Here is a 21,137-nt window from a genome sequence, read left to right as displayed (position 1 = left end):
TTACCTGTATATAGAGAGTTATCACTGTGTTATCTGTGGTGTTACATAGGACTGCCGGTGACATCTACTACATTACCTGTATATAGAGAGTTATCACTGTGTTATCTGTGGTGTTACATAGGACTGCCGGTGACATCTACTACATTACCTGTATATAGAGAGTTATCACTGTGTTATCTGTGGTGTTACATAGGACTGCCGGTGACATCTACTACATTACCTGTACTCAGAGAGTTATCACTGTGTTATCTGTGGTGTTACATAGGACTGCCGGTGACATCTACTACATTACCTGTATATAGAGAGTTATCACTGTGTTATCTGTGGTGTTACATAGGACTGCCGGTGACATCTACTACATTACCTGTATATAGAGAGTTATCACTGTGTTATCTGTGGTGTTACATAGGACTGCCGGTGACATCTACTACATTACCTGTATATAGAGAGTTATCACTGTGTTATCTGTGGTGTTACATGGGACTGCCGGTGACATCTACTACATTACCTGTATATAGAGAGTTATCACTGTGTTATCTGTGGTGTTACATAGGACTGCCGGTGACATCTACTACATTACCTGTATATAGAGAGTTATCACTGTGTTATCTGTAGTGTTACATAGGACTGCCGGTGACATCTACTACATTACCTGTATATAGAGAGTTATCACTGTGTTATCTGTGGTGTTACATAGGACTGCCGGTGACATCTACTACATTACCTGTATATAGAGAGTTATCACTGTGTTATCTGTGGTGTTACATAGGACTGCCGGTGACATCTACTACATTACCTGTATATAGAGAGTTATCACTGTGTTATCTGTGTGTTACATAGGACTGCCGGTGACATCTACTACATTACCTGTACTCAGAGTGTTATCACTGTGTTATCTGTGGTGTTACATAGGACTGCCGGTGACATCTACTACATTACCTGTATATAGAGAGTTATCACTGTGTTATCTGTGGTGTTACATAGGACTGCCGGTGACATCTACTACATTACCTGTATATAGAGAGTTATCACTGTGTTATCTGTGGTGTTACATGGGACTGCCGGTGACATCTACTACATTACCTGTATATAGAGACTTATCACTGTGTTATCTGTGGTGTTACATAGGACTGCCGGTGACATCTACTACATTACCTGTATATAGAGAGTTATCACTGTGTTATCTGTGGTGTTACATAGGACTGCCGGTGACATCTACTACATGACCTGTATATAGAGAGTTATCACTGTGTTATCTGTGGTGTTACATAGGACTGCCGGTGACATCTACTACATTACCTGTATATAGAGAGTTATCACTGTGTTATCTGTGGTGTTACATAGGACTGCCGGTGACATCTACTACATTACCTGTATATAGAGAGTTATCACTGTGTTATCTGTAGTGTTACATAGGACTGCCGGTGACATCTACTACATTACCTGTACTCAGAGAGTTATCACTGTGTTATCTGTGGTGTTACATAGGACTGCCGGTGACATCTACTACATTACCTGTATATAGAGAGTTATCACTGTGTTATCTGTGGTGTTACATAGGACTGCCGGTGACATCTACTACATTACCTGTATATAGAGAGTTATCACTGTGTTATCTGTGGTGTTACATGGGACTGCTGATTTCGCTGTTCCTTTATCCTCCATTGTGTTTATTAGTTTTGGCCGGGACAGGTGATGACACTCTGAGCTCTGCTACATCTGTATGTTGTTGTTCCCTTCTCGCACTCACCTCTGTCCTCACTGTTTGGTAATGTAAAGGTGGGGGGTGGGATTTGGGGGATTGACCCTGTAGAGGTGACTTGGACTCTGTACTGTCCGCTGTATGTTATGGCCGGTCCTATAGGGTGGACGCATGATGAGCTGCCGATTCCTCTTCGCTTCCCTGATCCTTCTCTCCTGTACCCCCAATTCTGTACCAGTAAGTATTAAGGATATTGGGGAGGGGGACGCCGATCCCACCTGGAGCACAAGAGCTTACAATCTATAGAGCATACAGGGGTTCCGGGGCTGTGACTTGTAGATTTATGGGTTGGTAGGATCACCCCCATCATCCTAATAATACCGGATATCAGTGTCATACAGAACAGACATTACTGATACCGGGGGGGGGGGGGGGGGGGACCAGCAAAGGTAGCGGAGACCAGTATAAGGGGCAACACCCCTCCCCCAACATATACACGCATGTACAACTATATACATTTATAGACACAAATTTACACACCTATACATGCACACAGCTGAGGGTTTGTTACAGTTGTGTCCAGTCTATGAGATAACTAACGCTGGACTCCAGACTGATACATTGTAACAGGAGAGGATTCTGCAGCTGAGCTCACAGAGCGATGTTTACACTGATACAACTGTAACAAGTCCTCAGCTGTGCGAGGTCTGGGCAGAAGCTTCACAATGAGACTCCATTGAGGTAACTCATGAAACCATCCCGCGGACTGATGATGATGATGATGAGGGCCTGTTGCTATAGGTGACTGCTCATTTACATATTGCTGTGTCATTAGTTAGTGCCCCCCTCCCCCGCACTCCATGTCGTCTCATTCTCCTTTTTCTCTCCGCAGGTTCCTCTGACGTCTCCTGGTAAGTATGATTTAGACATGTATATGGCGTGACACAGGGAGACGTGTAGTGGGGTGTACATAGAGGGGGCGGGGCTCAGACTAGCCCCTGGTTTTTGCTTTTCCCTCCCTGTATAGTCAGATTTTCAGCCTCCTGATGTCACTTTGTGCTTTGGTTTTCACCATTTTTATAGGGACTCTCGGAGAACCCGACCTAGTCCTGCTCACACAGCTGCTTGTAGCATTATTCTCTGAAGTGGAATGGGGAACGGAATCCCAGGTGTGAACCCAGCCCTACCTGAATCCCCAGCTGGTGCCGCTCATAGAGCCGTCACGTTACAAGCCCTGCAGCCGTGTGAGCTGGACATGACCAGATAGTCGGCCAGTATAGTGTAAGAGTCCGCACCGCTGCCATTATGTAGTATTGGGTAGCAGTTTGGCTCCTCCCCCCATGAGCGTGTCTTATGGATTGCCTAGATTAGATACATTGTAACAGAATGCAGTCATGAACATTACAGGACAATGCTATTCACTGACAGCAAGCACCAGTAGTGGAATGGGACTGATGCTTTGTTAGTGTGCAGCCCCTCCACCACCATCATCCTCCCGAGCACAGCCAATGGGTGGCGGTAGTGTTTAGGGTCTAGCCCTCCTTGGTCACTACATTCGTTACTTGTGACCCCATTACTGACCCTCGCCCTTCCTCTGCTTGACAGAAGTGTCGCTGAAAGATCCAGAAAGACTTAAGGAAGACTCGTATACAAGGAGCCTGCACTACTACGACTCCATGGAAGGTAAACTACAGACGTATTCACATTATACAGGTTTTATAACAGGTGGGATAGCAGTCCAGAAATATAGAAGATATATAACAGGGAGGAGGAGGGGGATGCAGCTGCAGCTTCTGTGGGTGCGAGACTGCACGCTGTGAGAGGGAAGCATCAGATTGGTCAGCACATACAGCACAGCTCTGACATCACACTAAGAAGCCCCGCCCACTTAGCAGGCATAGAGAGAGGATATGTATATGGGCCCCTAGTCTCACATATTAGGGATTGTTGGGGCCCCCAGTGCCATCATGTAAGATAAGAGACGGTGCAGACGTGTAATATAACAGTGTCCCAGAGTGGTATAGACGTGTCTGCTAATATGTGATACCCCCCCCCCCCCCCCATACAGATCCTTGCAGCTCTCAGCCATGCCTTAACCACGGGACATGTGTGAACACGGAGCAAGGATACACGTGTCGCTGCACTGAGTTCTTTGCTGGAGCCAACTGTGAGAGAGGTAAGTGGTGCAGGCCAAGGCCAAGATGGTGGTGTGTGCTGAGCTCTGACGTATATGGGGGGGTTATATCTATATAGTATCTCTATAGTGTCATTGATATTGTAGACCATAAGGATTCTTTACTGTGAAAGCGGCTCGTGGCTTCTCCTCCATAAGATAACAGTGCGGTACATTCTCCATAGACCATATGTATTCTGTAAGAGCCCTGGGGAGTATTTTACGTATATGCGTGTATATTTAAGTATGTATGTATGTATGTGTGTGTGTGTGTGTGTAATCCTTGGCACTCGTCATGGACCCTGCTGTAGATGCCCCTTTAACATATCACACTCTGCGCCCACTAGAGGACCTTTTGGTTATTGCAGCCTTTATATTCTGTAACCCCTCGCTGACATCATTGTGTCTTTGTATATCTTGCGCACAGTGATACGGCCGTGTAAGAAGGACACCTGCGGCCACGGCGACTGCGTTCTGAGGAAGTTTGCGCCGTATTACAAGTGTCGGTGTCACTATCCGTACCACGGACCCACGTGCACTGCAGGTAAAGGCTTACAGATCGCTGGGAGTGTAATAAGACTAGGCCAAGACTTTTTTGGATCACTGCTTGCTGTCAGTGATTGGAGACCCTCATAGAGACTGGCTGACAATTCATAAACAGCTGGGCTGCTCGTTACAATGTATCAGGGCACATGGACATGTCTCAGACATCAGAAGATGTTACGTGTAGAGTTTCGGCAGGTAGTGGGGCTCTTGCATGGACTTCAGGGGCCCCACTTGGGCTAGCCATGTCCCTGACTGCAGAACCTCCTCCTAATCACTACCTAAGGTTGTCGCTGACCTTCTTCTCTTACAGTCGAGACCATGTGCACCCACAACCCCTGTAAGAATGGAGGAACCTGCCGAGAAAGGCCCCTCAACAAATTCATCTGCATCTGTCCAAAGAACTTCAAAGGGACGTTCTGTGAGATAGGTAAGTACTCGGGAGCCTTGTGAGGATGGTGGGAGTCCTCCGGCTCCGGGCCGGGTGTTATTATAGGCGATTGTCTAATATAAGGACGTCCTCCGCAGCCAGCAGATTGTAGGAGCCTCCAGGACTGTGATCTGGTGAAACTACAACAAGCTCAGATAGTCCGCAGCAGGCAGGGGTTACTAGGAATTGTCGTTCTCCAATAACAGAAGATATAAGTGGGATTCCCCTTTAAGTCAAGTCCGTCCAGTAATCCAGCATGGGCGTTATAGTATCGGGGTCACTTGTATAGTGAATTAAAGCTTGTTAATGTGGTCACCCCGAAATTCACCGGGGCCTGGATATGACCCCGACAGATAATAATCCGATTATAAACTTCCCCCCTCAGCGTCCAGCGACTGCTACAGGAACGACGGCTTACGATACCGCGGTCTCGCCAGCCAAACAGAGGACGGGCACCGCTGCCTGCCCTGGGACTCCTACCTGCTGGCCAGGGAGAGCGTCAACGCCTTCATCCCTGACATATGGCAGTTTGGGATCGGGGAACACAACTTCTGCAGGTAAGTGTCCACTGACACAGGATGGATCATGTCAGGAAATCATTGGATTAATTAGTGAATAAATATAAAATGTATATAAATGTATCAATGCTTCGCTGCACAGCTATGGTAACAGACTACAAGCAGATCATGTGTAGTCAGATGCTGTGACTGTTCATGTGTTACTCAGCCCCGTCCTATACCCTATGTAATGTCAGTCAGGGGGGCACATACTTACCACTGTCATCTCCTCCTATACACAGAAATCCGGATGGCGCTAGTAAACCCTGGTGTTACTTTCAGGACAAGGAGGAGAAGCTGAGATGGGAATCTTGTGATGTCTCGGGGTGTCCGCCAGGTGAGTAGCCCTCCTCGGTGCATTCTGGGAAATGTCCAGTCTAATAGATAGTATAGTACGACACCTTGTGCGCCAATACCTCGCCATATATGTCCAAGGTCTGACATCAGTCTGGAGGTTTTACTTCTCACAGCTGAGGATTCGTTACTAATGTATCAGTCGGCAGCAGAAGGTAAGCCAAGAATAACCCAACTAGAGGACAATGAAGGCTCTGGGTGGAGTTACCCTTTATGGGCCATCTATGGCCGGCACTGGGCAATGATCCACAAGAAGTGGAGGCCTACAACTCCCTCCGTCCTCTCACTGGTCACCTCTTCTGTTTCTTAGCTCCGCGTCCTAATGTGACCCTAATCCTGAAGCCACCAAACTCCACCACAAAACCCACGACCTCCGCAAACGTCAGCCCTCCGTTCTCCACGTGCGGCGTCACTGAGCTGCCGGCTGGTAACCGTGGACGGATCTTTGGTGGGAAAAGGACCCAGCTGGGGAAGCACCCGTGGCTGGCGTCGCTGCAGCTGAAGAGCCCCGTGGGAACGTTCAATGCTGGGCACCAGTGCGGCGGAACGTTAATTGCCGAGTGTTGGATCCTCACGGCTGCACATTGTGTAAAGGCCAAGTAAGTAACGGGGCGGGGGTCATCACCCTAGGGTGAGCGGAGACCAGTGTAATGGGGCTCACCACGACAGATGTAATAAGATAGGGGGCAAATAACCAGAATCTACTCAGGTCAACACCCCCCAGGCTCCTGAAGGGCACAGCTCCCTAGATGTAGCTCAGTCTTTCCCAGCTTAGCTGGACACTGATTCATGGCGGGTTCACATACTTTATAGCAGTGAGTAAAGCTCAGATGTCTACACATAGCTCACTTATTCTGTCTCAGCACTTCCAGAAATTAAAGGGATTTTCCAGTTTGTTGTAGATTTAGCGTAATCATTGTATAATATTCTGTATACTGTACCATCGTGTGTAATATTATATACTGTATCATCGTGTGTAATATTATATACTGTATCATCGTATGATCTATAATGTATCACTGTATAATCCTCTACAGTCATGGCCAAAAGTTTTGAGAATGCTACAAGTAGTAATTGTTACAAAGTCTACGGCTTCAGTTGTTCTAATGGCAATTTGCATATACTCCAGAATGTTATACAGAGTGATCCAATTACTTGCAAAGTCAATATTTGCCTAGAAAATGAACTTTATCCCCCAAAACACATTTCAACATCATTGCAGCCCTGCCTTAAAAGGACCAGCTAGCATCGTTTCAGTGATTGCTCCAGTAACACAGGTGTGGGTGTTGATGAGGACAGGGCTGGAGATCAATCTGTCATGATTAAGTAAGAATGACACCACTGGACACTGTAAAAGGAGGCTGGTGCTTGGCATCATTGTTTCTCTTCTGTTAACCATGGTTATCTCTAAAGAAACACGTGCAGTCATCATTGCACTGCACAAAAATGGCCTAACAGGGAAGAGTATCGCAGCTAGAAAGATTGCACCTCAGTCACCAATCTATCGCATCATCAAGAACTTCAAGGAGAAAGGTTCCATTGTTGGCAAAAAGGGTCCAGGGCGCCCAAGAAAGACCAGCAAGCGCCAGGACCGTCTCTTAAAAGTGTTTCAGCTGCGGGATCGGGCTACCAGCAGTGCAGAGCTTGCTCAGGAATGGCAGCAGGCAGGTGTGAGTGCATCTGCACGCACTGTGAGGCGGAGACTCTTGGAGCAAGGCCTGGTCTCAAGGAGGGCAGCAAAGAAGCCACTTCTCTCCAGAAAAAACATCAGGGACAGACTGATATTCTGCAGAAGGTCCAGGGAGTGACTGCTGAGGACTGGGGTAAAGTCATTTTCTCTGATGAATCCCCTTTCCGATTGTTTGGGACATCTGGAAAACAGCTTATTGGGAGAAGAGGAGGTGAGCGCTACCACCAGTCTTGTCTCATGCCAACTGTAAAGCATCCTGAAACCATTCATGTGTGGGGTGGCTTCTCAGCCAAGGGAATCGGCTCTCTCACAGTCTGGCCTAAAAACACAGCCATGAATAAAGAATGGGACCAGAATGTCCTCCAAGAGCAACTTCTCCCAACCCTCCAAGAGCAGTTTGGCCATCAACAATGCCTTCTCCAGCATGATGGAGCACCTTGCCATAAAGCAAAGGGGAGAACTAAATGGCTCAGGGAACAAAACAGAGAGATTTTTGGTCCATGGCCTGGAAACTCCCCAGATCTTAATCCCATTGAGAACTTGTGGTCAATCATCAAGAGACGGGGGGACAAACAAAAACCGACAAATTCTGACAAAATGCAAGCATTGATTGTGCAAGAATGGACGGCTATCAGTCAGGATTTGGTCCAGAAGGTGATTGAGAGCTGCCAGGGAGAATTGCAGAGGTCCTGAAGAAGAAGAAGGGGCAACACTGCAAATATTACACCGCTGCACTAACTCCTTCTAACTGTCACTATAAGCTTTTATTACTCCGAATATGATTGCAATTCTATTTCTGTATGTGATAAAAACATCTGACAAACACAAAAACCAGAGGGAGCAGATCATGTGACAATAGAAGATTTGTGGCATTCTCAGAATTTTTGGCCATGACTGTATACTGTATCACTGTATAATCCTCTATACTGTATCACTGTATACTCCTCTATACTGTATCACTGTATACTCCTCTATGCTGTATCACTGTATACTCCTCTATGCTGTATCACTGTATAATCCTCTATACTGTATCACTGTATACTCCTCTATACTGTATCACTGTATACTCCTCTATACTGTATCACTGTATACTCCTCTATACTGTATCACTGTATAATCCTCTATACTGTATCACTGTATACTCCTCTATACTGTATCACTGTATACTCCTCTATACTGTATCACTGTATACTCCTCTATGCTGTATCACTGTATACTCCTCTATGCTGTATCACTGTATACTCCTCTATACTGTATCACTGTATACTCCTCTATACTGTATCACTGTATACTCCTCTATGCTGTATCACTGTATACTCCTCTATGCTGTATCACTGTATACTCCTCTATGCTGTATCACTGTATACTCCTCTATGCTGTATCACTGTATACTCCTCTATGCTGTATCACTGTATAATCCTCTATACTGTATCACTGTATACTCCTCTATACTGTATCACTGTATACTCCTCTATACTGTATCACTGTATACTCCTCTATACTGTATCACTGTATACTCCTCTATACTGTATCACTGTATACTCCTCTATACTGTATCACTGTATACTCCTCTATACTGTATCACTGTATACTCCTCTATACTGTATCACTGTATACTCCTCTATACTGTATCACTGTATAATCCTCTATACTGTATCACTGTATACTCCTCTATACTGTATCACTGTATACTCCTCTATGCTGTATCACTGTATACTCCTCTATGCTGTATCACTGTATACTCCTCTATGCTGTATCACTGTATACTCCTCTATGCTGTATCACTGTATACTCCTCTATGCTGTATCACTGTATACTCCTCTATGCTGTATCACTGTATACTCCTCTATGCTGTATCACTGTATACTCCTCTATGCTGTATCACTGTATACTCCTCTATGCTGTATCACTGTATAATCCTCTATGCTGTATCACTGTATACTCCTCTATGCTGTATCACTGTATACTCCTCTATGCTGTATCACTGTATACTCCTCTATGCTGTATCACTGTATACTCCTCTATGCTGTATCACTGTATACTCCTCTATGCTGTATCACTGTATACTCCTCTATGCTGTATCACTGTATACTCCTCTATGCTGTATCACTGTATACTCCTCTATGCTGTATCACTGTATACTCCTCTATGCTGTATCACTGTATACTCCTCTATACTGTATCACTGTATACTCCTCTATACTGTATACTCCTCTATGCTGTATCACTGTATACTCCTCTATACTGTATCACTGTATACTCCTCTATACTGTATCACTGTATACTCCTCTATACTGTATCACTGTATACTCCTCTATACTGTATCACTGTACTATATGGCTTTGATAGAGGATTTTTGAGACTAGGTGCCATTGTGCCAATCCCTGAGCTCCACCATCCTGATCTAGTCCTGGGTACAGTTTCTTCCAGGTTTATTCAGTCTGAACAATGCTCTGTGAGCTAAGTTCATGACTCCAATGTTTGTTACAATGTATCAGTGCAGGTGACATGTATCAGTGTGGAGTCCAGGCTGTTTCGCTCACAGAGGATTGTCTGGATACGATTGTAGCAGATGCGCAGCTGTGATAGGTCTCAGGTGCGGCTGGGTCACCTGTCTATACATCTTCTCGTTCACTGACAGCCAGCAGAGATCCTGATGAAGTGAAGCAGAGTCTGACAACTCCTGTCTCCTGCAGGTCACAGCCCGCTCTATGGAGGGTGTCGCTGGGCAAGGTGGAACTGCAGAGGAGCGAGACCTCAGAGCAAGTCTTTGATGTGGAGAAGATCATAATACATGAGAAGTATCGGGAGGAGCTCTACAGTCTGCACAATAATATCGGTGAGTGCACAAGTCCTCACCCAGCTTTCCTAGATTCCTGAATGGCATCAGCCTTCTTAGATTATCATTTCATGAACATAAAGCTGAATCTTGAATATTCTGAAACTTCTGCTGCATAGACAGAGAGTGAAACGGGTATAGACCTAATAGTTATCACAGCTGAGGATGCGTTACAGTGTATCAACCAATCCTCTGTGAACTAACCCCAGCAGCCACAGTACAGATATCTCTCTGTCTTCAGACTTTGTTACAATGTAACACTGAACAGAACCTTCACTACACACTGTAACAAACCCTCAGCTGTGATAAGCATTAGGCCTGTATGGAGATAAGTGTTCACAGCAAGAGAAGACAGTGAGAGTGGTGAAGTCTACAACAATGGGGGCCTCTTCCCTATATAATGGGGGTCTCTTCCCTATATAATGGGGATCTCTTCCCTATATAATGGGGGTCTCTTCCCTATATAATGGGGTCTCTTCCCTATATTATGGGGGTCTCTTCCCTATATAATGGGGGTCTCTTCCCTATATAATGGGGTCTCTTCCCTATATAATGGGGGTCTCTTCCCTATATAATGGGGATCTCTTCCCTATATAATGGGGGTCTCTTCCCTATATAATGGGGTCTCTTCCCTATATAATGGGGTCTCTTCCCTATATAATGGGGTCTCTTCCCTATATTATGGGGGTCTCTTTGCTCTATAATGGGGGTCTCTTCCCTATATAATGGGGGTCTCTTCCCTATATAATGGGGGTCTCTGCTCTATAATGGGGGTCTCTTCCCTATATAATGGGGGTCTCTTTGCTATATGTGTTGGTCTCCTTCTCAGTATAATATGGAGCTTCCTTGCTATATAATGGGGGCCTCTTCCCTATATAATGGGGCTCTCTTCCCTATATAATGGGGCTCTCTTCCCTATATAATGGGGCTCTCTTCCCTATATAATGGGGGTCTCTTCCCTATATAATGTGGGTCTCTTCCCTATATAATGTGGGTCTCTTCCCTATATAATGGGGGCCTCTTCCCTATATAATGGGGGCCTCTTCCCTATATAATGGGGCTCTCTTCCCTATATAATGGGGGTCTCTTCCCTATATAATGGGGGTCTCTTCCCTATATAATGGGGGTCTCTTCCCTATATAATGGGGGTCTCTTCCCTATATAATGGGGGTCTCTTTGCTATATTATGGGGGTCTCTTTGCTATATAATGGGGGTCTCTTTGCTATATAATGGGGGTCTCTTTGCTATATAATGGGGGTCTCTTCCCTATATAATGTGGGTCTCTTCCCTATATAATGGGGGCCTCTTCCCTATATAATGGGGGCCTCTTCCCTATATAATGTGGGTCTCTTCCCTATATAATGGGGGTCTCTTCCCTATATAATGGGGGCCTCTTCCCTATATTATGGGTGTCTCTTCCCTATATAATGGGGGTCTCTTCCCTATATAATGGGGGTCTCTTCTCTATATTATGGGGGTCTCTTCCCTATATAATGGGGGTCTCTTCCCTATATAATGGGGGTCTCTTCCCTATATAATGGGGGCCTCTTCCCTATATTATGGGTGTCTCTTCCCTATATAATGGGGGTCTCTTCCCTATATAATGGGGGTCTCTTCTCTATATTATGGGGGTCTCTTCCCTATATAATGGGGGTCTCTTCCCTATATAATGGGGGTCTCTTCTCTATATAATGGGGGTCTCTTCCCTATATAATGGGGGTCTCTTCCCTATATAATGGGGGTCTCTTTGCTATATATGTTGGTCTCCTTCTCAGTATAATATGGAGCTTCCTTGCTATATAATGGGGGTCTCTTCCCTATATAATGGGGCTCTCTTCCCTATATAATGGGGCTCTCTTCCCTATATAATGGGGGTCTCTTCCCTATATAATGGGGGTCTCTTCCCTATATAATGGGGGTCTCTTCGCTATATAATGGGGGTCTCTTTGCTATATAATGGGGGTCTCTTTGCTATATAATGGGGGTCTCTTCCCTATATAATGGGGGTCTCTTCCCTATATAATGGGGGTCTCTTCCCTATATAATGGGGGCCTCTTCCCTATATAATGGGGGCCTCTTCCCTATATAATGGGGGCCTCTTCCCTATATAATGGGGGTCTCTTCCCTATATAATGGGGGCCTCTTCCCTATATAATGGGGGCCTCTTCCCTATATAATGGGGGCCTCTTCCCTATATAATGTGGGTCTCTTCCCTATATAATGGGGGCCTCTTCCCTATATTATGGGTGTCTCTTCCCTATATAATGGGTGTCTCTTCCCTATATAATGGGGGTCTCTTCCCTATATAATGGGGGTCTCTTCTCTATATTATGGGGGTCTCTTCCCTATATAATGGGGGTCTCTTCCCTATATAATGGGGGTCTCTTCCCTTTATAATGGGGTCTCTTTGCTATATAATGGGGGCCTCTTCCCTATATAATGGGGGTCTCTTCCCTATATAATGGGGGTCTCTTCCCTATATAATGGGGGCCTCTTCCCTATATAATGGGGGCCTCTTCCCTATATAATGGGGGTCTCTTCCCTTTATAATGGGAGCCTCTTCCCTATATAATGGGGGTCTCTTCCCTATATAATGGGGGTCTCTTCCCTATATAATGGGGGCCTCTTCCCTATATAATGGGGGCCTCTTCCCTATATAATGGGGGTCTCTTCCCTTTATAATTTGGGTCTCTTTGCTATATAATGGGGGCCTCTTCCCTATATAATGGGGGTCTCTTCCCTATATAATGGGGGTCTCTTCCCTATATAATGGGGGTCTCTTCCCTATATAATGAGGGTCTCTTCCCTATATAATGGGGGCCTCTTCCCTATATAATGGGGGCCTCTTCCCTATATAATGGGGGTCTCTTCCCTTTATAATTTGGGTCTCTTTGCTATATAATGGGGGCCTCTTCCCTATATAATGGGGGTCTCTTCCCTATATAATGGGGGTCTCTTCCCTATATAATGGGGGCCTCTTCCCTATATAATGGGGGTCTCTTCCCTATATAATGGGGGTCTCTTTGCTATATTATTAGGGGGCGCCAAGTTCTCAATAAACTGTTTTCTCTGCAGCTCTTATAAAACTAAAGAAATCTGAGGGCGGCTGCGCCAAAGAGACGCGAAGCGTGAAGACGGCGTGTTTACCGGACCGCGAGTTCTCTCCAGGAAAGATCTGTGACATTTCTGGTTGGGGGATGACAGAATTAGGTGTGTTACTGACCGGTGACTACCCCGAGACTCTTGTGCTCCTGCTCCCCCTCCATGGTCCGGGGGGACGTCTGACCCTGTAATCTTCTTTTCCTCCTTCAGGTCGCACCGATTATCTTCTAGATGCTTCTGTCCAGGTGATCTCTGACGTGAACTGCTCTGATGCCAGGTCATATGGGAAGCTAATAGACGGCAGTATGCTGTGTGCCGGGGTCCCGGAGGGGGGGGTGGACTCCTGCCAGGTAGGTCATATACAAGGTCTACTGTAGGGTCAGAACAGTCAGGGGCATGGATTTATTAGATGATTGGATCCTTCTACAATATCATATTTATCAGTATATAGAGTGTCCAGTTTCTTCACATTTTGATAGGGGTGGGGTCCGCGGACTGAGACCCCTCCAAATACTGACATGAAGGAACAGAAGCATGGAGCCGGGCCCCTTGGCTGACATCAGCTTCTGCTAGCGAAAGGCAAACTCATAGACTTCTATGGTGCTGTATACGGGCCCTGGTGATATAGTGGTGCTATAGCCACACCCTGGTGATATAGTGGTGAAGCATCCAGACTCTAGGGATATAGGGGTGCATCAGCCAGACTCTAGGGATATAGGGGTGCTTTATCAAGGACCTATTGATATATTAGTGCTGCATCCAGGCCCCGGTGATATAGTGGTGCAGTATCCAGGCCCCGGTGATATAGTGGTGCAGTATCCAGGCCCCGGTGATATAGTGGTGCAGCGTCCAGGCCCCGGTGATATAGTGGTGCAGCGTCCAGGCCCCGGTGATATAGTGGTGCAGCGTCCAGGCCCCGGTGATATAGTGGTGCAGTATCCAGGCCCCGGTGATATAGTGGTGCAGTATCCAGGCCCCAGTGATATAGTGGTGCAGCGTCCAGGCCCCGGTGATATAGTGGTGCAGCGTCCAGGCCCCGGTGATATAGTGGTGCAGCGTCCAGGCCCCGGTGATATAGTGGTGCAGTATCCAGGCCCCGGTGATATAGTGGTGCAGTATCCAGGCCCCGGTGATATAGTGGTGCAGCGTCCAGGCCCCAGTGATATAGTGGTGCAGTATCCAGGCCCCGGTGATATAGTGGTGCAGCGTCCAGGCCCCGGTGATATAGTGGTGCAGTGTCCAGGCCCCGGTGATATAGTGGTGCAGTATCCAGGCCCCGGTGATATAGTGGTGCAGTATCCAGGCCCTGGTGATATAGTGGTGCAGCGTCCAGGCCCCGGTGATATAGTGGTGCAGCGTCCAGGCCCCGGTGATATAGTGGTGCAGTGTCCAGGCCCTGGTGATATAGTGGTGCAGCGTCCAGGCCCCGGTGATATAGTGGTGCAGCGTCCAGGCCCCGGTGATATAGTGGTGCAGCGTCCAGGCCCCGGTGATATAGTGGTGCAGTATCCAGGCCCCGGTGATATAGTGGTGCAGCGTCCAGGCCCCGGTGATATAGTGGTGCAGTGTCCAGGCCCTGGTGATATAGTGGTGCAGTATCCAGGCCCCGGTGATATAGTGGTGCAGTATCCAGTCCCTGGTGATATAGTGGTGCAGTATCCAGTCCCTGGTGATATAGTGGTGCAGTATCCAGGCCCTGGTGATATAGTGGTGCAGCGTCCAGGCCCCGGTGATATAGTGGTGCAGTGTCCAGGCCCCGGTGATATAGTGGTGCAGTGTCCAGGCCCCGGTGATATAGTGGTGCAGTATCCAGGCCCTGGTGATATAGTGGTGCAGTGTCCAGGCCCTGGTGATATAGTGGTGCAGTGTCCAGGCCCCGGTGATATAGTGGTGCAGTATCCAGGCCCTGGTGATATAGTGGTGCAGTATCCAGGCCCTGGTGATATAGTGGTGCAGTATCCAGTCCCTGGTGATATAGTGGTGCAGTGTCCAGGCCCCGGTGATATAGTGGTGCAGTATCCAGGCCCTGGTGATATAGTGGTGCAGTATCCAGGCCCTGGTGATATAGTGGTGCAGTATCCAGTCCCTGGTGATATAGTGGTGCAGTGTCCAGGCCCCGGTGATATAGTGGTGCTGCATCCAGGCCCTGTTGTTGCAGTGGTCATTGCAGTTACATTGTATCAGTAAAGTCTAGGGTTGTCACCATTGCCATGACATAAGATAGCGTCACTAGACTTACAGGGCTGCTCCTTGTCCTAGTCTACAAATGATTCTCCATCAATGTTATCCTTGGTCTTGTAGGGCGACTCCGGGGGTCCTCTGGCCTGTGATCGTGATGGTCAGACACAGGTGGCCGGAGTAGTCAGCTGGGGAGAGAAGTGCGGCGTGAAGGACAAGCCCGGAGTCTACACACACGTCTATAGATTTCTACCATGGATCAAAAACAACACAAAGTCCAACAACTAAGAGGGAATCCTGGGAGTCTCGGACCCTCACGGACCCCCGATGTAACGGATACTGCAGGGCTGTGACTACATTGTAGCTGTGCCCACTGGTGTTACAAATTAGAGAATATGGGGGGGGGGGAAATATCTCATTAGGTTGGTCACTGTCGCCCCCTGTTAACCTGACAGCGCCCCTGCTGTATGTCCAATGCTTAACTCCTTAGTGACTGCAATGCAGACCTAAACAGAGGTGCGGCTTTGTAACATTTCAGTAAAGAGACAAGTTACCTTCACCGATACATTGTAACAGATTGTATTATTTCTATAATTTTGTATTAGATCTTTCCTCTTCCTCCTTAAATCTGGAGACGGAGGAAAAAGAGAATAGAAACCATTTTTTTTCTATATTAATTCTAAAGATGAAACCTAGAGGTGAGTGAACGGGTTTATGTATTTCGGGGTTCGGGGTCATTTTGTGATTTCATGTTGTATAAACAGAAAAAATGGCGGCCAACATGTGAAAAGCATCAAGCAAGGGATCACATGACCTCAGCACCAGGGTCACCCATAATGCCTTGCAAGCAGCCATCATGAGAGGAGACAGTCAGGGATTATAATCCAGGGAGGAGGAAACGTTCTGTTATTGGGGAGGGATTAGAGTGTAAAAGCACACGGACCCCATAGACTACAATAGGGTCCGCGTGCTTGCCGCTCACGAATCATGTCGGGGGGGTTCTGGGGATTAGTGTGGTGTTAGGACTAGAGAGAGATAGGAGATTAGGCTTTCTTAGTCCTGCCATACAGCGCAGGGTCCTAGAGACTGACACACGTTTGTTTTATTCTTCTTTATTCCGTACAAACAAATCAAATTTCTACAAATATTTCTCTTCCATTGCTTTGTATGAAAACTGATCCTGCCAGTCCTAGAGTCCTACACCGCAATCCTCTGCACCGACCGCCGCTGTGTCCACGATATCCAGGTCACAGAGCACTCGGTCAGACATCGCGGCTCTGAGCAAACACTTTAAGGCCCCGCTGTGATAGTTTAATACTAAGGAAATTCTGATGGAGTCGCCTCGTAACCCCTCGTGTGCCGTGACCACAACTTCTAGTCGCAAAAAAGTCCGTCAATATTTGACTTTTTTTCGACTCCTAGTTGTTGTACATAATACTGCGAACCCCCCAATCAGCTCTATATTACACTGCCCCCTAGAGGCGAGGAGCGGCATAGCACCACTGATAATAATAATAATAATAATAATAATAGCAAAGTCTTCATAGTGCAGGAAAATAGAAAGCAGCAGGAGGGGCCCGAAATAGTCACCCCAAGATAGTCTCCCCTCATTTCTTCATAGGAAAAGCTTTCCTTCGTTTCACCTGAAGGATTTCAGAGGCGTCTCTGTTTATGTCACCCCAAGATTCAGCTTCACCCTAAGACATTGAAAGAAAGAAAGATATATCAGAGGCGGGCAGAATAATGGGGGAGATTAGTCCTGTACCCCAAGTATCAGCCTGTCATTACCCTGTACCCCAAGTATCAGCCTGTCATTACCCTGTACCCCAAGTATCAGCCTGTCATTATCCTGTACCCCAAGTATCAGCCTGTCATTACCCTGTACCCCAAGTATCAGCCTGTCATTACCCTGTACCCCGAGTATCAGCCTGTCATTATCCTGTACCCCGAGTATCAGCCTGTCATTACCCTGTACCCCAAGTATCAGCCTGTCATTACCCTGTACCCCAAGTATCAGCCTGTCATTATCCTGTACCCCAAGTATCAGCCTGTCATTATCCTGTACCCCAAGTATCAGCCTGTCATTACCCTGTACCCCGAGTATCAGCCTGTCATTATCCTGTACCCCAAGTATCAGCCTGTCATTATCCTGTACCCCAAGTATCAGCCTGTCATTCTCCTGTACCCCAAGTATCAGCCTGTCATTATCCTGTACCTGTGTAAAGATCTCCAGAACTTGGGGTGCATTAGGTCTTGGGGTACTTACCTCTGTGTTCTCCCCTTCCGGGGTCTGCTGCAGTTCTCTGTCCTCTGCGTTCCTTTGCTCTGCTGCGCGGCGGGCGAGCTCCACCTTGTAGTACCCGGGGGGCGTCCACCCAACACCTTTCATCCAGTTCAGATCAGATTTATATTTAATCTGTAAATGAAATATCAGAAGTAACTAATAAATTCTATTCTGCGGCTCCTACAGAGGTTGTGATTCAGCTTTTCCAAACTCCTGCATGGCGAATCTGCCCAGTGCTGGGTCTGTCACTCTTTGACCTCGCCCATGGTTGCTATATGGTGTAGTTCAGGCACTCACATCGCTCTGCAGTCCGTGCGCCTGTTTGGCGTGTTTCAGCGCCAGTTGCTCGGGGTCGCACATGTACTGGTGCAGGTGCTGGCGGTAGTTGATGTCGCTGGCCTGTTCTTGGCTCCTCTTAGCCTGGATGAATCCTGGTTGATCCAGATGGGTTCGCACCCGGGATCTGGTCTCTTTGGAATCTCTTTTGTATTCCCGGTCACTCTGGAGTTTGCTGACTCTCATGACGTGCTGCGTTTTGGGGTCATCGCTGATGCTGCGGAAGCCGATCTGGTGTCCCCTGTCCCTCACAAAGGCTTCTTTATAGCGGAACTGCAGGAAGATTTATTGTGATTGCAGATTGTCCAGTTGTTGCATAAAGCTAAGTAATGGACTGAGTGGAGCCACCTAGTGGTAGGGCATATAACAGGTGCTGCGTCCCAGTGACACTACCCGGGAGCGAGTGATTTCTAAATATACATTTGTTTTTATAACGTTTGGTGTAACCAGTAAGACTTCCTCAGCAGCTTCCACCCAGCTTTCCCAGACTCCTGAGCAGTGATTTAGCACTTTGCTTAAGGGAAACTTATGTTTTTGGAGAATTATGAATATTAAGGAGGATTCATCTTTAATCTTAAACCGCAGACACCCCCAGAAATCCCATATCTTACGTCACTGGCGATCTCTCTGGATGCCTTGGCGGTTTGGAAAGGAATGGCGTCCAGACGCAGGTCATAGCCGGCCGCACGTGACTGTTCCCACAGAGTCCTGTAAGCTTTCTGTCCAAAGGAAGACAAAGAAGATAATAAATCTGCATCCTAAACCTCTTGTGCACTGACGTAACAATGGCTCTTCCAAATTATGAAGCAAGAGAAGCTGCAGTGTAAAGCATGGCAGAAGAAGAAGACACTCCAATGAGCAATGCGGCTAAGCCGGAGTCCCTGATCAATCATAGCTGTGTCCAAATGGAGCAAAGCAGCAGTATAAAGTATCAGGGGTCACCTGTAACACCCAGAGGTCTGCCAGAGCGCACATGATACGTACGTCACTTATCAGAGAGGCATTGATGCGAGCGCGGATGAAGTCTGGATGATCGGGAGGCAGCGTGTATCTGTGCAGCGAGTCCTGACCCCCCGATTTATACAATCTCTGCAAATAAAAAGATACACAAAGTCATCTCCCAAATACTACAGACTGCAGCGGGCTCACCCCAAGCAACATGAGATATGTAGATATAATAATAATATAATTAATCTGCAGCTACATTCTAACAATACAGTACAAGTGTAACAATGTATAAGAACTGTATACAACAATAACATTATATAATAATAATACAAGTGTAACAATGTATAAAAACTGTATACAATGTAATCATCCGTTGTCCCACTTCTCCACCCAGCAGTCATCCTTCTCTTCTGTGCGGCAGCTACATTTATGACATCACTGTCACTTTAAGGTTGCTCTGCCTACTGGTCCATCTGTGCCAGGGTCCGCTCCGCTAGTCAGAGGATTGGGATGTGGAGCCAGTCCAGGCAGTGGTCAGTGTCCAGGCACAGGCTGAGCGGGCTCTTGTATCCTGACACTTACCTTGCTCAGGTGCCTGTGATTACATTGATTTTCAGGCTATGTGTTCTCAGCGCCTTGCCCTGGTTTACAGATTTCGGCTTGCTCTCCTGGTTACACCTTATCTTGCTGATGTGGCTTTACCTGTGACCTCCTGGATCTGACGTGATCTGATTCCTCTGCTATGGTTTTGCCTATTCCTGCACCCCTTTGGTTTTTCACCCTGACGTATGTATAACTCTCCTTGCCGAAGTCGTCACCCTGCCCAGGACTGCTCAGAATGTAGAAAATGGACCACAGTCTCTCAATGGAACGTTCCGGCTCTTCTCTATAAGTGTCACCAAGGTTATCAGGGGATTTGAGGCCATCACTGTCCTCCATCCTCCAGACATCTGACTAGATCGATGTGTATGGGAGTGAAAAAGAAGCAAACTCATTGCCATCTGCTTTGCCCACCATACACCCCCCTCCCCCCCCCACCCCCCGACATCTGCAAGTCCCCCAAACTACAGAGACAAAAGGGACCAAATGTCTATTGTGGAGATGTTACTCGTGTTCAAGATCTGACCCAAGTGACTCCAGTGCCCAGATGGTTCTCGGGAGCTCCTTATAGATGACCAGGTCAGTCCTTGTATTTCTAAGATAATTCTATTGTCTGCTGACGGGAAAATAGTTTCTAGTAAATTGTTTGTTTGTGATTCCTGAATCCAAGTGCGAGTCCAGTCAAAGTGACGGCAGTGGGCGATACATGTATGTGCCAGAGCGGTGGAGGGTTATAGGAGGCTTATATACTGACTGTTAGTCCGGTCACTTATCTGCTGTACAGTAGACTGAAATGCTATACCCCAGAATTGCGCTCACTATTCTGCTGGTGCAGTCACTGTGTACATACATTACATTACTTATCCTGTATTATACCCCAGAGTTGCGCTCACTATTCTGCTGGTGCAGTCACTGTGTACATACATTACATTACTTATCCTGTATTATACTCCAGAGCTGCGCTCACTATTCTAGTACAGTCACTGTGTACATACATTACATTACTTATCCTGTATTATACCCCAGAGTTGCGCTCACTATTCTGCTGGTCACTGTGTACATACATTACATTACTTATCCTGTATTATACTCCAGAGCTGCGCTCACTATTCTGCTGGTACAGTCACTGTGTACATACATTACATTACTTATCCTGTATTATACTCCAGAGCTGCGCTCACTATTCTGCTGGTGCAGTCACTGTGTACATACATTACATTACTTATCCTGTATTATACTCCAGAGCTGCGCTCACTATTCTGCTGGTACAGTCACTGTGTACATACATTACATTACTTATCCTGTATTATACTCCAGAGCTGCGCTCACTATTCTGCTGGTACAGTCACTGTGTACATACATTACATTACTTATCCTGTATTATACTCCAGAGCTGCGCTC

At 46.8% G+C, this 21,137-nt stretch overlaps 2 protein-coding genes across 2 annotated transcripts in view; one reads left to right on the top strand and one right to left on the bottom strand.

The window, feature by feature from the left end:
• Positions 1 to 1,876: 1,876 nt before the first annotated feature.
• HABP2 (hyaluronan binding protein 2) lies at positions 1,877 to 15,856 on the top strand. The gene is made up of 13 exons (XM_075258129.1): positions 1,877 to 1,939; positions 2,595 to 2,613; positions 3,308 to 3,385; positions 3,771 to 3,878; positions 4,303 to 4,419; positions 4,732 to 4,848; positions 5,234 to 5,405; positions 5,648 to 5,742; positions 6,070 to 6,358; positions 10,145 to 10,287; positions 13,364 to 13,498; positions 13,601 to 13,740; positions 15,692 to 15,856. The coding sequence occupies exons 1-13, from the start codon at positions 1,877 to 1,879 to the stop codon at positions 15,854 to 15,856; spliced, it is 1,641 nt and encodes a 546-aa protein (XP_075114230.1).
• Positions 15,857 to 16,664: 808 nt separating this feature from the next.
• Positions 16,665 to 21,137, bottom strand: part of NRAP (nebulin related anchoring protein) — a 40,288-nt gene continuing 35,815 nt past the window's right edge. The window contains 5 exon segments of the mRNA XM_075257946.1: positions 16,665 to 17,265; positions 17,835 to 17,984; positions 18,150 to 18,461; positions 18,800 to 18,907; positions 19,173 to 19,277. Of these exon segments, the coding sequence (XP_075114047.1) occupies positions 17,176 to 17,265; positions 17,835 to 17,984; positions 18,150 to 18,461; positions 18,800 to 18,907; positions 19,173 to 19,277 (765 nt within the window). The 3' untranslated portion in view covers positions 16,665 to 17,175.

Source organism: Leptodactylus fuscus, chromosome 10 (assembly GCF_031893055.1).
Source record: "Leptodactylus fuscus isolate aLepFus1 chromosome 10, aLepFus1.hap2, whole genome shotgun sequence".
NCBI lineage: Eukaryota > Metazoa > Chordata > Amphibia > Anura > Leptodactylidae > Leptodactylus > Leptodactylus fuscus.
This window is presented reverse-complemented; position numbering and strand designations above follow the sequence as displayed.